The sequence below is a fragment of the Gymnogyps californianus genome, chromosome 27, assembly GCF_018139145.2.
Source record: "Gymnogyps californianus isolate 813 chromosome 27, ASM1813914v2, whole genome shotgun sequence".
Classification (NCBI taxonomy): domain Eukaryota; kingdom Metazoa; phylum Chordata; class Aves; order Accipitriformes; family Cathartidae; genus Gymnogyps; species Gymnogyps californianus.
The window spans coordinates 164246-180092 of NC_059497.1; the positions used below are offsets into that span (position 1 = coordinate 164246).

General features: G+C 42.1%; 1 protein-coding gene across 1 annotated transcript; it reads right to left on the minus strand.

Annotated features, from left to right (window-relative positions):
- Positions 1-8393: 8393 nt before the first annotated feature.
- TSHB (thyroid stimulating hormone subunit beta) lies at positions 8394-9536 on the minus strand. The gene is made up of 2 exons (XM_050911484.1): positions 9375-9536; positions 8394-8636 (listed from the first exon to the last, which is right to left on the minus strand). The coding sequence occupies exons 1-2, from the start codon at positions 9534-9536 to the stop codon at positions 8394-8396; spliced, it is 405 nt and encodes a 134-aa protein (XP_050767441.1).
- Positions 9537-15847: the final 6311 nt, after the last annotated feature.

Genomic DNA, 15847 nt, shown 5'->3' on the forward strand with positions numbered 1-15847 from the left:
AAGTACAAAAACATCTAAGTGCCTTATGAAAACAGGGAAGAGTGGTACAAAGAAACCTTCTATAAATTCAGACTTGAACAACCAACTTTCTGCTGAAGTGTTTTGGGTTTGTGATTTTTTTTTCTTCCTCTGAACAGTGCATTTGTTTTTCTGAGCATAATTACTGCTTATACTCTAGGGTTTACTGCTATTTAGGTATACAGGATACTTGCACTGCATATCAGGAACAGAATAATACCAATAAGACCACGTTTAGTTCTCTAAGTTATTGGTATAATTTCAGCTGGAAATCAACATGTTATGCATCTAGCAGGGCCTTTAACAGAATCCAGAAATATAGCCTCTTTTGTTGTTTCTTGCTGTTGTCTGCTGTTGTGAGATGCATAATATATTTGCAGTTTTCTGTGCATGTTAGTAACTGAAAGTCTTTTTTAACTCATTAAGGGACAGAAAATACAGCTGTTCTTTCCCTGTCAAAGCTGTAAGAATTCTTTCCTGTTGCTTTTAGATCATAGCTAGTTAACACCTCCAATTTCCACTGACTAGTTTGAGCAACCCTTTTTAAATGCTCAGATGTCACAGGTGAGGTTATGGCTATCAAAACTGGATATATAGTGCCCACAGTTTATTGTGCTGCTGCTCTTTCATTTCAGCTCTTGAAAGTGCAAAATCTTTGATCTTTGTCAGCAGTACAAAATCCTTTCCAAGCAACTACACCATATGTCTTCAATAAGAAAGCTTTTCAAAGGTAACTAAATGCAAACCAGTATCTAAACTTCCTCAAATACAGTTCACACTCCAGAGTTGCATGCCAGGATTTAATTAACAAACTCCAATGCTTGTATGCACCAGATACATAGTAACTGCCGTATAAGTCAGCAGAAGTACCCATTTAGTCCCTTGTACCTGTTTCAGAGGAAAGTGACAAAAGATCAAATCCCTCCAGGTGATAATTCTGAAAGCACATCACACACATTTTCCTCTTCTCCTGTCAAACAGTTTGTTCTAAAGCATAAAGATGTAAATTGTTGATGCCCTTATTATATCTCTAAAGATCATTATTCACATTTCCCTTGTCTAATTTTTCCAAGTAAGTGACTTCAGTGGGAGCTTCATTTGTTACAGGAAAACCTCAGCCAGTTTTGATATCTTGCAGAGATTGCACAGGAGCTGATGAAGCACAGCTCTGTAATATCCCTACAATGAAGATTCATATTTCACTTTTCTTCATACTGAAAATGATAGTTTTATAGCAAAATATATTTCATATGTATTGAAAAAGAAATTGAATTACCTTAAGCCTTCAAGTGCTACATTTTACAGCTTTTGGAGGCTACTGATGAACAGCATCAGATGCTGTTCATAGAAAATGTACATAAATAAAGCTTTTCAATCTTACTTCTTCCTCTCTATTGGTGCTCCAGCCACTAGGTTCTCCAAAACACAGACCACTTCCAATGTAACGTATTTGTTTCTATAGCACAAATTCTGATTTTGGACAGAACTGGCATATCAGTTTATGCTGCAAAGTCTGTAGCAGAATTACCTCTACGGCAGCTTTCTTTGAGCGAAAAAACAACACAACTTATTCTGTTGCTGAAAACAGCTTTCAGTTCCCTTTAGTCTAATGTGTTCTGAAGTGGCGTTTTATCAGCTTTTCTGTCTTGAATTTGAAACAACTTTCTAATTAAAATAACCTGAAATAAACGACTACGAGAGAGAGCTTGTCTCTGTGCCCTCCAGCGTGCGCTGTCAGAACCAGTCCCGCACAAACTCCCCGGTTGCAGGCCGGGGAGGTTCCGCGACGCACCCCCTCCCGCGAGCGCGGCAGGCCGGGCGGCCGGCACGGCGCCGAGCTCCGACCGCGGCGTCCAACAGAGACCCTCCCACCGCGGCAGGGCTGCCGCCGCCTCACCTTCTGCATCCCGGCGCTCAGGACACCCAGCGCGCCGGGTCCGGGCGCCCGCTGACGCGGCAGGCGGTCGCTCGGCGGCGGCGGCGCCACCAAAGGTCCGCGGGGCGGCCGCCCGCCCGGTGAGGGGCTCCGCAGGCCGGGGCGCGAGCGCAGGCTGCGGGGCGGGTCCGGCCGGAGCTCGCCCGTCACCCTCGGCGCTGTGATCGCCCCGGCGCCGCGGGCGGGCGGGTTCCGGATAAAGGAGCAGCCCTCGGCCGGCGAGGCGAGGCGAGCGCGGCCCCGCGCCGGGAACCGGGACAGGACACGGCCCGGCGGCAGCCGCTGCCTCGCCGCGGCTCGCCTCAGGGACCCGCGCGGCGGAGCGGACCCGCCCACCGGGGAGGGGCAGTGGGCAGTACTCGCTCCGTATTGGCTACTCGCACCGCGGCCGGTGCGCGCGAGCGGTGCTTTGTCCTCGCGGCGAGCGTGGAAAGGCGGGAGAGCGGCGGCCGAGGCAGGGGCGCCGGCGGGTCCCTGCGCCCGCCGCTCGAGGCGGCAGGGCAGCCCACGAGCCCGAAGATGTAACAGGGCCGTGCGCCCGTGCGGCGGGGGGGCCGGGCACGAGGCGGCTCCGTGCGCGGGGTGGGCCCGGCTTCCGCCCCGCCCCGCCCCGCCCCGCCCCTCAAGGCCGCTCCTCCTCAGCGCTCGCGGGCCCGCCCCGCCGGCCGCGCCACACCGCAGGGAGCGGCGCGGGCAGGCGGGGCCCTGCGGACGGACCGCGCGGCGGCGCCCCCTGGCGGCTGGGCGGCGCTGCGCGCTGGCTCGCAGCGCGGGGCCGCAGGTGCCTCCCGCGGCGGCGGCGCTCTCCTGTGGGGACGAGGCCGCGGGACGCTGCGGGCTGCGCGGCGGCGTCCTCCTCCTTCCCCAGCTTCAGACATGTTAGTTCGTTTGGGATTGTGCTCCTCAAAATCGAGCCCGGCATGGCTGCCGCTGAGCGCCTGCGTTAGAAGCCGCCTGCGCCGGGCCGCCGGGAGCCGGCTGCCGGCCCGGGGCGAGGCGGAGCGGCTGCTGTGGCTCCTGTGCCCCCGGGCCCCGCGCCCCTTGCTGCGGGCGGTGGCAGTCGCCTGAAGCCCAGGCGCTTGGCTGTGAGCTGGTTAGCGGCAAAGAAGCTGGAGTGAGAGGAAGAGCCAGTTTTCAAGCCTCTCCCAGGTAAGAGAGGCCTAACGTTTAATGCGACAATAATACCGGTGTTGAAGAGGAGGCCGGTGATGTTTAAAGCACAAATTTGCCTCAGTGTGGATTCTGGCCGACCCAGCCCCCTACGAGCCTACTTTGTGTTCTGCGCTCCCATGCTTTTCTGTGACTTCCTCACCAGGATTAAGATGTTGAGAAGAGGTGAGGTTGTTAGGATTGTCTCTAAACCCGTTGCGTCGTTATGTGAAAAGGCATCTTAAGATAAATTAAATGTAAACAAACACCCGACACTAAGGAATCATCACCTCAATAGATTGCTATCACTGGACCTGAGGGTCTTAAAGTTGGACACAAGTCCTGCTGAAAGGCCAAAGGGACAAAGTGCTCCGAGGGCATGTAAATGTATATTTAAATGGATGCATTAACACAACCCAAATGTCTTAATTTGGATTTTTCTTAAGTGTGAAAGAAGTCATATTAGTTATTTTCCTCTCAGTGATTTTGCGTAGGTGTTAACCATAAAAGTAGACTTTTGGTTTTTGTGTGTGTACGTTCATACTGAAGACAAATCTGTCAGTCCCAGCCATAAGGGAGCATTATAATTTGCAGTGCTGCTTATTGCTGTAAGTAGGCCTAGTTCCCTTTTTTATTTTGCTAAGTGCAAGTGCTGCTTAATAGTAAGCTGACTTAAATTTTCCTGTGCTAAATACCCTTTTTAAAGGCTCAGACACCTTGAGAAGGCACTGTCTGATCTTAAAGCTGAAGATTCTGTTTCTTTGCCATTTACTAGGTCACATAATTGCTGCTTTGTTGGGTAAATACCTACTTCCCAGTTTTTTCCTATCATTCTCTATGCTCTTCACAAATTAGAGAGTGGCAATTCATGTTGCAGCTATTTGCTGAGAATTGGGAGTCCACAGCACTTTTGCATGCTGTCACTACGTGGTTTTTACAGTTGTGTTGGGGGCTGGGGAATACCAGACTTTCTCACCACCAGAAAGTCTTTTGTAACTTCATTGAAACTAACCTCTCTTGGTCCAACAGTTGTAGAAGTAGTCTTGTATATATCTAGCCGTAACTGGATTGTTTAAACTGTAGGTGTAAGGGACATATCTTACAGAAGCAGGGCTCCTACTGTTCCTGCAAAATCCTCTGGATTTTCTGATAATTTTGAACAGTGGTTTTGGAGAATTTAAATTTCAAACCTCACCTGCGAAGGCATTTCTTTATCACCAAATTATACATATGACAATTACAGTTCATGCAGAAAAAAATATACCTTGCATCTCAGTAGTATTTGTAGGTGTTGCAGTTAATTTGACCCTGGTAACTCATGAGAATGCAATCAAGCTGACAGGAGATTACTATTTCAGACGCTTCCTTGCCTGGGATGGGAACATTTCTTTTCTAATATTCTAGATAATTAGTTTTGTATATGTGAGAGTTTTGATTTTCAGCTTGATTAAATTGTTTTAAGTACTTTGATTCACCTTAATGGCCTTTCTGAATGTAATATTTAATTTAAAAATGGCAGTTAGTAGAATTTTATAAAAATGAGCAGTAATGATTTTACAACAGAGTATGTAGTATTAACTAGGAATCTGATAGTTTGCCACATATCGACAATTTCTTGTCTGTCATTATATGCTTCGCATTTCAGTCTGAGTAAACTTTGGTAATAAGGTTAAAAACTCATCTTGTTGGTCAGAAAAGATGTTTCCAGACTGATTTATTTCTCTCTCATGCTTTGAATGGAGTTGGGATTAATTAACCTGTTTAATAGATGATAGTGGCACAAACAGGTGCTGCCATGGTTGTAACTGATGCAATACAGTGTAGGATTAGAGCTCTGTAGTGAATATATCAGTAGGCTGAAATTACCATTTAGGCTTTGCTCCTGTACATGGGACTAAGGTTACATGTGACAAGCATGGCAAACTATTTTGTCTTTATGATTCCTGCTGCAAAAGAAGAATAATGTTACCGTTTCATAATCTTTTCTCCCTCTATGTTAGAAAGGGCTTATTCTATGTAAAGAGAAGGTGGTAGGACATTGGTGCTGAAACGTGCCAGGTCATTATCACCTTTCCCACAGAGATGTTGAAAATTCAGTTACAGGATGCTAGAAGAGTGGGCAATTGAATATTGATCATCCTCACAGAGAGTACGCCTTTGGATCGAGTATCTATTTCTAAATATTAATTATTTGATGTTTCTGCTAAAAATTAACTTTTGCACTTTTATGCAAAACTTTAATGCTCTAAGTGTTGTGGCAGTTGCCATTGTGTCAGGTTGTACCTTTGATTGCTTGAGGGCTATATTCAATGTAGGTCATTTTTTGTACATAGCACATGGGTCCTGGAAGGGAGGGCAGGGGGGCAGAGAAAATTCTTGAGATGAGAAAGGGTGGAGAGCAGGCCATTGATGTCTTCGGTGCTAGTACCTAACCTCTGTGAGGTACAGGTTAGTAACTGCTACTTTTCATAAGAGATTGCATGAGTGAATGGAGATACTGCTATGGATGGTGGCAAGAACATCAAATATTCCAGCTTCATCCTTAATGAGGAATGGGGAAGAGCAAGAAATGGATTTTCTGGAAATAACGTAAGGAAATAAGTTACTTTCTGCTTCATTTCAGCATCACAGTACCTTGTGAGTAAGGTCTGCTGTTCGATACCTGGTTGAAAGTTTGTAGGTATCACCCCACTGCTAACTAAAGTGTGTAATGTCAAACTTGCTGTGCTCAGAAGAAGAATGGCACACTCTTAGCAACTGGGTTTGTGCACATAGAGGCCACTAAAGGACTTTACAGGAGTCTTAGGGCCATCTTGCCAAGACAGGACATTTCTTATTTTCTTTTTAATACTTTTCATCTGTTAACTATGGAACGCTATGTAAACTTAACATATGCTTCTCTTAGGACTGTTCCTTTTTCTGTCATCTACTTCCCTTGTTTGTACACTGAATAGTACAGGAGACTATAAAAATAAATAGAAAAAAAAAAGCCCTGCCCTATTGATTTTTCCTAACTGGTTATGTAGTCATCTCTGGATGCTGTTAACAGTCAGCCCCTAAAATGAACTCTTCACAATGGTTCCCTGCTTGACTCTGGGCTTAACTATGGAATGGCACCTCATGCTGCTCCATAAAAAGTACTCAAGTGAAACTCTTGGGAAGGTAGATAAACAGTTTTAAGGTCTAACTGGCACTTATCAGCACCATGAGGCTTTTCCCAAGAAGAAATACTGATGTTTACAGTAACACACAAGAGAATTTTAAAAGGTCAAAGAGTGTATAGCAGATATATGCAACTTCCCTCCCACACAAACACAACTGAAACTTTTTGTTAATACCAACAAAAGCAGGAGTATGTTAGTAGGTGTGTCATTATTTTTGCTTCCAGCAAAACCGGAAGGCAAAAAACAAACAGAAAGACAGACACATAAAAGAACTATGCCAACAGCTGGGTGTACAGTGGCTCTGAGGGTTATCAGCAGGTTAATTCTCTGTGGGCACAATGGCAATCTTGAGTATAGTTGGCGGTTCAAGCTGGGCATAACAAGTCGGTCTTCATCTTCCTGGCTCTAGGGGTTGTTTGGGTCTGTTACTTGCCAAAATAAAGCAGACCTCTGCCTGGATAACTGAAAGAGCACAAATGCTGCTCTCCTGATGTGAACCTCTGGATAAATCTGTTCCACTTAATACTCCACTTTAAAAGTGAAAATTGTTTTTCATAAAGACACATTTGCAATCACTGAACAACTAAGAGACCTATAGTGAAGTAACCACTTTACAAGGCAAAACACATGGCTGGGAAGGGGTGAAAAAAGACAAAGCTTTTGGTAGTGATTTAACATGTTAGTGGCATGTATTACCTGAAAATTGTATTTAATGGGGTTTTGAACCTTTAGTGCATCTGCACAGAGCTGCAAATTCTTAACTCTGAAATAGTTTTTTTATAGTTACATATTGTTAAAAATCCTTTTACTATCATTTAATTTATTTACACACTTAGATTTTTTTTTTTCCTGGCTGCATTTGCAAAGACATGCAGAATGGTAGTGCCGTTCCTCAGTCAAGGAAACATGGAGAATTTTATTTTTTTATCAGCCCTGTTCATGCCTTCAGTGTAGTCTTGCTGTCCTGTCTACAGTACTCCTGGATCAGCAGAGGTCACATTTACTTGAGCAGGGACAATTTAATCAAACTGTGATTTCATCACTCCTGTTTGTAGGTAATAGGTGAGGGGCAAAGTTGCAACTCTGTCACTGGATTCTATAAACTCTTCTACTTTGTTTTGGAATCACTTAAACCAGGTGGAAACTAGCTCTCATTCTCAGTGATTGGTTTAGTACAGTCATAGCTTGCCATGGAGTCATCAGCTTTAATGAAACAATAGCGCTCACAGGGGGCAGAGAGGCGGGTAATCTCAGTGGAAAGGAGACATTTGTTAGTTTACATTTATTTCTTTATTCCTGGGTCTGCACTTCTCACCTGTGCATGTTCAGCACGTAAGGTGGGGCTCAGCTCACTTTCCCACTCACAAGGGACCAGCTGACCTGTCTGGGGAAAAAGAGTTTTTTCTGAGTTTCACTTTAAGCTTGATGGTATTATACTCCCTTTCTGCAGAACAGAGTAGCAAGATTTGAAGCTTCATTGATTCTTCGGTGCTGACAGAGACAAGATTTTCAAACAATGTACTTCAATAGAAAAGAGAGGCTTACTCCACGAGGGCAGAGACATGAAAACGTATGCCTAATGAACACAGCTCTGGACAGGTGGTGATGACATAGCTCTATAGTGTAGATAAGCAAACTGGATGTGCTTAGTCCCAGTTGACTACACTGAAGGTAGGGTCCTCAAAAAACCCTAATATTATAACTATGGAAAAATACTGTTGCTAATATGAAGGCTGTAAGTATATGTCAAAATCTAAATCTAATTAAAATGTTCAATACTAAGAGTATGCGTTGCCTTTTTTTTAACTCTGAAATATATCAAATGTTTTGTCTCTGAGCATCTCTTCACAAAATACCTGGGATTTATGAGCAAAGGCTTATACACACACAGGCATTTCTCCTTCTTCCCCAAAATAAACTACAGATGGGTTCTAAATACAAACCTGCAGTCCTATGATTCTGCGTTTGTGCATGTCACAGAACATCCAGTTAATTGAAGTTACTAGTGATACGTCTTTAGAACAAAACTTTGTGCACACCAATTTGCAAACCTGTTAGGAAATACGCTTTTATTTATGTTTAGTTGTGAGCAGAGAGGTACATTTTGACCATGTTCTATCGGAAGCTTACATGTTACAGAGCTTCTGTGGTTTAGTGCAATAGTTTGTCCTAACCTTCTCATGAACACAGTCACTATAATCAGTGTTACATTTACCACACTTGCAGCTCACAGCCACAGGGTAGGAATAATAAGGGACAGTGTGATGAGGACAGCCCGGAATCAGCGCTGTTTGATACAACATCTCTTTATATGTGCACACATTCTGGGACAGAGCACTTTTCAGTAGCAGCTTCTTGCCATTGCTGTCCTACAAAGAAAAAAGAAATGCATTGTTTCACTGAAACATACATGAGTGTCAGAAGACTTCCTCTGACGTTTTCTCAAACGTGCAGAAAGCAGACCTTTTTACACTCAGACTAGCTCTGGTATTTTCAGCGTACTTCTGTTCAGATCTGTAATTTTGAATCTGCATTGGGGCTGTCTACCCCCATAGATATGTTCACCTTGCTTATATGGTTTTAAGTAATCTGCTTGGCTCAGAGTGCTAACAGTGCTTTGTAACCTGTATTGGCCACCTGCTGACCAAGGTGGAACTTAAAATGCTGTGTTGAACAGTGAAGCTCGAGCATAGTGTTTGGCATGCCTACTTGCGAGATGATACTCTCCACAGCTAGTGGTCATAACAGTAGTGGGAGTAGAAGTTACCCAAGTCATTTACATTAGACTGACTAAATATAATCTGCTTCTCACCTGTTCCATCCTGACCCCACAAACTGACTACAGAGGCCCTGCAGTGACAGCAGCAGTCAGTTCTCTGCTATGTCACTGATGTTATAAACTCCGCAGTTCGGAGACTTGGCACTTCTCATCCATACCTTTGCAAAAAGCTAACTTGAAAACATGATGATAGTGTGATTTTTCTGTCTGTGACAAACACTACTAGAATTGGATCATTTACACACAATTTTCCAGTGAGAATAGGCACTTGTTTTGCAGTGATGGCCATTATAGAAACAACTGCCTAAAACAGAGTAATGCCTTGTACCCGAGTCATGCAAAATCCAGCGCAGATGGTGGTGTTGATGGCCAGGCAGTAGGCACATTCCCTTTTCTCCACATGGATTATATACTCAGAAGGAGCACAAAGTGATGCTGTTTGACCGAAAGTCAGGCCACAGAGGAGAGACATCACAAAGAAGGGACTCATGCTGGATGGGGGAAACACAAACAAACAAACAAAGCAAACCCTAAGTAAAATTAGATTTACCTTCCAGCCCTTTTCTCAGTATTTGACAAGGACAGTTATGATAGTCGCAGACTAGAAGTAATCTTAACTTTTTTAGCTACAGCCTGACAACTTCTTTCCAATCTCAGACCTTTAATTGAAATAGTACTAACAACTAAACAGACAAGAAGGGTAAACAGGCCATTAACAACATATAACAAATTCACTTTTTCCCCACTAAAGCATATTACATGGAACTTTTCACTAGTGAGTGATAAAAATAACAGGAGCTAAAGGATTTGGAAATGTGACATATGTGAGAGAACACGAGCTCTAGAATTAACCAGAGAAGCTAAAATAATCTCACTGGTTTAAAAATAATTTTCTAAAGACAGCATCTTATAAAATGTTCAAGAGAGAAAAAGAAACAGCTGTGCATATCAGGCATACCACTGTATTTTTTACTTTCCAGTTGGCTTAGAGGCATGATGAAATGGGAACACTACCAAGAATTAAATAATAGATTCAAGCAAATTACAATAAAGAACATTAGCAAAGAGTTCAAATCAATGAATCCCCACTTTATCTGTCTGTTGTGCTGACCTCCTTTCTCAGACCTGCTGGGGGATCCCGAGAACAAAGCTTTGATTAGCTCCGAGACAATTCCAGGGTCTACTCTATAGCCTCTAAACTACAAACTTCAAATGACAGTGTCTACAAACATATGGACATCACCCTCTAGTCTCTTCCAGCTGTCAGTTTCCCATAGCAAAAGCCATTCATTACACAGTCTGGTTTACCCTGTAGCTGCAACAATGCAAGTCTGGAAAGACCAACCTCTTGTCAGCTGAATTCTTCCCTATTACAGGAACTTGATTCTGCCTTGAGCTGGGAGAGGCAGTGACCCAGCACAAGCTCTGTGTGTGCTTTATACTCTCCAGGCTAATTCCTGGCTGATCTTACCGTTTATATAATTGCATCTGAATTGCTGCTTTCTTATCGCAAAGTCATCTATTGAAAATTCATACTGAACCACAAAGCAATGTGATAGGAACAAATGTGTCCATGATATCCTAACCTGGAAACTGGAGCTGGAAATCTAATTATTTTAACAGTCATTCTCTCCTCAGGCTTTTAAACTAACCACTGCTTTAAAAAAGTTATTATTGATTAATTTAATCGCTACATAGGACAGCAACATCATGACAGGAAGGCTAGCATGGAAATGGAGTCCTCTTGAGTCACATATGACTAATTCTACACCTATGTTTTGCAAAAGTTTCATGAAGCCTGGTTCACTCCGTTTGCTCGTTACCAGGCAGGCACAACTGAGAGATGCAGTGCTATACACATGAAGTGACAAATCTCAAATCAAAGCAATTGCTCTGCAGTGTGGTTAGGTACAGCCTGACTTATCTACTTAAAAAAAACACACTGAGAAATTATCTCACCTTGAACCTACTGAGCAAATATTGAAGTAACAAGTAATTCACTCTGAAATACTAATTGATAGGGGAAAAACTTTCAAGAAACCACTCCTTGCAGTACAATAAGAAGCAAAAATATTGCACCGACACCAGTGAAACTGAGACGTCCACAGATGGGGGAAAAACACTCACGTTTAGGGCTTTGTTGAACCCCTGGGAGGAGCAAAAGAAAGGGTCAACAAAGCCACTGTCCTCTACTGCTTCATCAGCGTCCGGCCAGCCTTCTCACTATGCTTATCCACTGCAGCTCTGTTAACACCTATCCTTTCAGTTAATCACCTAACTGCCATAGCAGAGTATTAATTGTACTCTCAGTAACATCTGTCCATCTACACTTAGCAACAGAAGTATAACACTGTTATTTTGCTACTACTCCAATATGTTATTTAACTCTATATTTTTTTGACATATTTTAAATGCAGTTAAACATACAGGCTATATGAGTATACACATACATACACCCATATGTAGATAATGTGTATACACACACACACATTATATATACACATATACACTACATATATATGTATGGGTTTGGTTGTTTAAAACTTTAATCACAGATAAGAATGTTTGTTCTTGGAAAATCTTAAGAGTATTTCAAAGGAGACAACAATCCCGAAAGGAAAAAGAAACAATTCATAAAACTAAATCCTGGAGAGGACAAAAAGTGCCCAAAATAAGAATAAAAAATAGCATTCCTAAAGCAAGAATATTGCATGTGACCCTTGCATGCACAGCTGAAGCAGGTACAGCTGATTCTTTGCGCTAAAGATTTCATAGTGATTTACAAGCACAGCTTTAGGCAATTGGAGCTATATTTGTATACACTGGTCCTGACAGGAAGACCCCCACATCCAGGTTTAAAGTGTCCTCAACATGTACTATAAGAATATAGGCAGAGAACAGATCAGAGTATGCAGGCATATATCCTTTGCTGCTCCAAAGTGCTAATTTCTCTGATTTGAGAAAAATGGGTGTAACTGGGTGGGGGGAGGAAATTCAGATTAGCGTAAAAAAAGGATTATGAATTTGCTTTAACAAGATTTAGGGAAATGTTGTCTGCAAACATCAATAGCGAAGAAAAAAATTATAACAATGCTTGAAACTCTATCATAGTGAAGATGAAAAAGAATGCAACAATAAAAACTATAGCAATAAAAAAAAGGAAAACAACAATCACTGTTAGAAGTGAGAAAATGTAGAAAAATCACATGAGAAGCTGGAGACTAGGAAATAAACTTCTGTCACGACAGAGGCCAACATTAATGTCAAGGGACGTTACTAGATGAAGACAAGCTGTTGATGCAGAGTAAGTGCAAAGTCTTCAGTAAGTACACGTCCATTTGAAAATGTAGTGGCTGAACAACCAACATACACATTTGCAACAAAAATTATTAAATAAATTGCATAAGGAACAAACACTTTAAAATCAACATCATTAGCTAGCTAATGTTAATTTCAACAAGTCTTGGAATACTGAGGAAATTTCAAAACATTAAGAAAAGTGCTAATATTATGCCAATATTGAAAGAGAGAATGTTGACCCAGGTAACTCCCAACCAGCTAGCCTGACATGTATCCCTGATAAATCAGGTAAAATAACAGAAAGCTGATACAGGATTTGAGCAATAAAGAATTAACAGATGAGAACATAATTAATGCCTGTCAAGATGGTGTTACATAAAATAGGTCATGCCACACAAACCTGATTTCATTCTTTGAGGTGATTACAGATTTGGTTGTTAAGGCAACTACATAGATGCAGTGTCCTTAGTTCCATCTGTCCAGAGCCCTACTGTCATGAAGATTTAGAGCTATTAGGCAGAGTCCAATGTGGTGTATGCTGATGTCAGGAATTATTAATCGCTGGAGCAGGTAGTATAATTTCAGCAGTGCAACTTTTTTACCCAGCCTCTGAATGCACTGCAGTGCATTACAGAAATACCTGACCAAGTATTAAGAATGAAAAGTCATTTATCTGGAAGCATAATAAATTAGTCTGAGTGGACCTTGAGACTAATGTGACTGCTGCTTCTCGTACTCAGGTTGGCTCCACACTGATACGGACACAGAACCTCTTGGCTACTACCTCTTCTTTGCTGACATCACGTTAGCCTGCCCATCTGTCAGAGGTGCACTTAACATCACTGGAGTGATATACACATTCGCATCTCTTCAGGAATTTACACAAACTATTAAGCTGGTAGAAAAACTTTTCCTTGATTGTCCTTCTGGATATGACCATAGACTTCATTCACTACTGACCTCTCTGAACACTTGATGGGAGTGAGATCCCACTACCTGCTGGGAGCAGCAAGACAAAAGACTGTAGCAGGACAACAAAGTAGGTAAGTCCAGTGTGGCAATCTATGAGCGCCCAAGGCTTCTTTCATACAGTTTCCTAAAATCCATAGTTAAAAGTCTGATGTTTATGGATCCATTTCTTTGGTTGCCCCCCTGCTGACCTGCAGACTATTCAGTGATAGAAATTTTTAATGTGCTTTTACAGCCATCAGCTTTGTAGCCCTGTTCTGGAACAGCCAGTTACACTGTTAATTATTTATCTTTAACCTTTCTCTTAACTAAACCAATCCCTTCACTGACATCAGTTATTTTACACTTTCATTAAGTGAAAGACAGTATGCTGATGTTCTACAGGAAGTGTTTTAAGTGATCTCTGTAAACAGAATTTAATAATCATAAAATTCTTGGGTTCATTACCCAGGAATCTCTGTAATGGGCTAGAGAAATTCAGTGCATACCAGAAGCTTACACATAAAAGTAATTTAACAGGATTCTCTGTCACTGACCAATGCCTAAGATAAAAGTAGGAACAATGAGAAGAAGTTATCACACATTATTCCTACTCACTCTTCCCCTGTTAGTAGTACAACACAATGAAAACTTTGTGATCTTATGAGCAGGTTAACGTACAGAGCAGAATAACTCGTTTCCACTGCACATAGCACTGTGGATATCAAAACAAAAACATGGCCATGCTTGCAAATAACAGAGAATGAGAAGCTGTGCTGATCAAAAGCAAAGCCAATCAGATTTCTAAAAGATTAGTATTCTGGTAGAGGAATTATTTCCAACCCCATCCTGTTGCAGACCTCCGCTGATAAAAGGAAATAAGATCCTAATATGCTGCCATAGAAACAAGTGTTTTGCCAGGTTTTGCATTTAAACAGACTGTGGCTGCTGAATTTTCAAAGCTAATCTGTCTATTGCAAGTCTCTCTGTAATAGCTTGAAACATAGCTCTCATCTCTTAAATTTATAGATTCGCAGATGACCGCTCTTCTCTCTCTTTCCTAGGATTAGCTGCAGCATTTCCTATCAACCACAGATTAAAACAGCAGTTCTCTTTGTTGCATATCATATGCCAACAATCTCATTTATGGTCTGAAAATACCTCATAATCCTATTTGCTGTTTGGCTCATATGATAGATCACTTTGTGTTTGGTTTCATTTCTTTGGAAAGTGCTAGATAGAATCGCTACACTGAGGACAAAATTTAAAAAACACCAAACAACAACAACAAAGACAAGCCAGAAGCCTTCTGCAATATTATCAAGGATGAGTGACTATACCCACCCAATATCGTAACAATGCTAAGGGGTAAAAGTCACAGACGCTTTTCAGTTTCTAAGGGTTGTCGTGTTCTCCTGATCTGACTGGCAATCTGATAAGCAGTCAGTAGGCAATCAGACAAGATCTTCACTGATAAGGTCTCTATGGAGACTTGACACTATGCATGTACAATTGACTTTTTTTAGATCAGAATTTAAGCCAATTATATATGCTCAGTACGAACATTGGGGCATGTTTCTGTTTCTCCGTTTAGGCTGTGGGCATGCAGTCCTGTCAGGTGCTGCTCTTACCCAACGTGCATTCCTCTCTTGGGCAATCTCACATGCCCACCTGAAAAAGTGTCTACCACAGCTATGGCAGATTGTGAAGCCTGCCAAGGTGAATGCCTCCCAGTGAGGAAGCCACTTTCAGATTCCAACTAAAACTGAAAATGGCTGTAAGGAAGGAAAAGGGAAGACTGTTTTTCCTCATGAACCCTTCCCCCGCAAGATACTCCTGGTAGAAGCAAGGCAAACTACATTAAATACTTTGATGTCTAGGGACAGAAAAGATTGTAGGAATAACACTGTTATTTGTACTCATTTTTTTCTTATTAGAGACATTTAAATCCTGTAACAATTTTTTTAAAAATCCTTTTGGTTTAGAAATTTAAAGGAATATCATGATTACTGTTTCAGAAATAGTTGTCCTTTATAATAACTATCACGCATACCTGAGGATTTTTTTAATATATCTTTTTAATAAAGATTTTAGTATCTTCCTTATGTATGCTTGGGGAAAACTGTTTAAAGCCATTCTTCCAGTACAGTGTCCGATTCTGAAAAAGCTACTTTTTAAAGCCACTGTGAAGTAAGATCAGCAACTGCCGACATGTAACATTCCCCTTCCTCTCATATTACACAGTTAGTTTCAATCAGGTGAGGTCATCACTAGTGTGGGTATACTGACTGATCTCCAACCCCCGTGCAAATTCACCAGTTTCCATAGAGACATTCCTGTTTCGCCCAGCCCTTCAGGGAGGGTGCTGGCGCGTCTGAACGAAGAGGCACATGCTCAGACATCGGATCTGTTCCTCGGTACCACCTGCGAGTCCACAGACTCCTGCATTTGTCAGCTTGGGTGAGTCCTAAAAGTGTGATTTTCTTAAGATTTGCTCTTATTTTCCACACTCTATTTTGCACTCTCTGCTCTTGCAGCTTTTAAACAAAACAC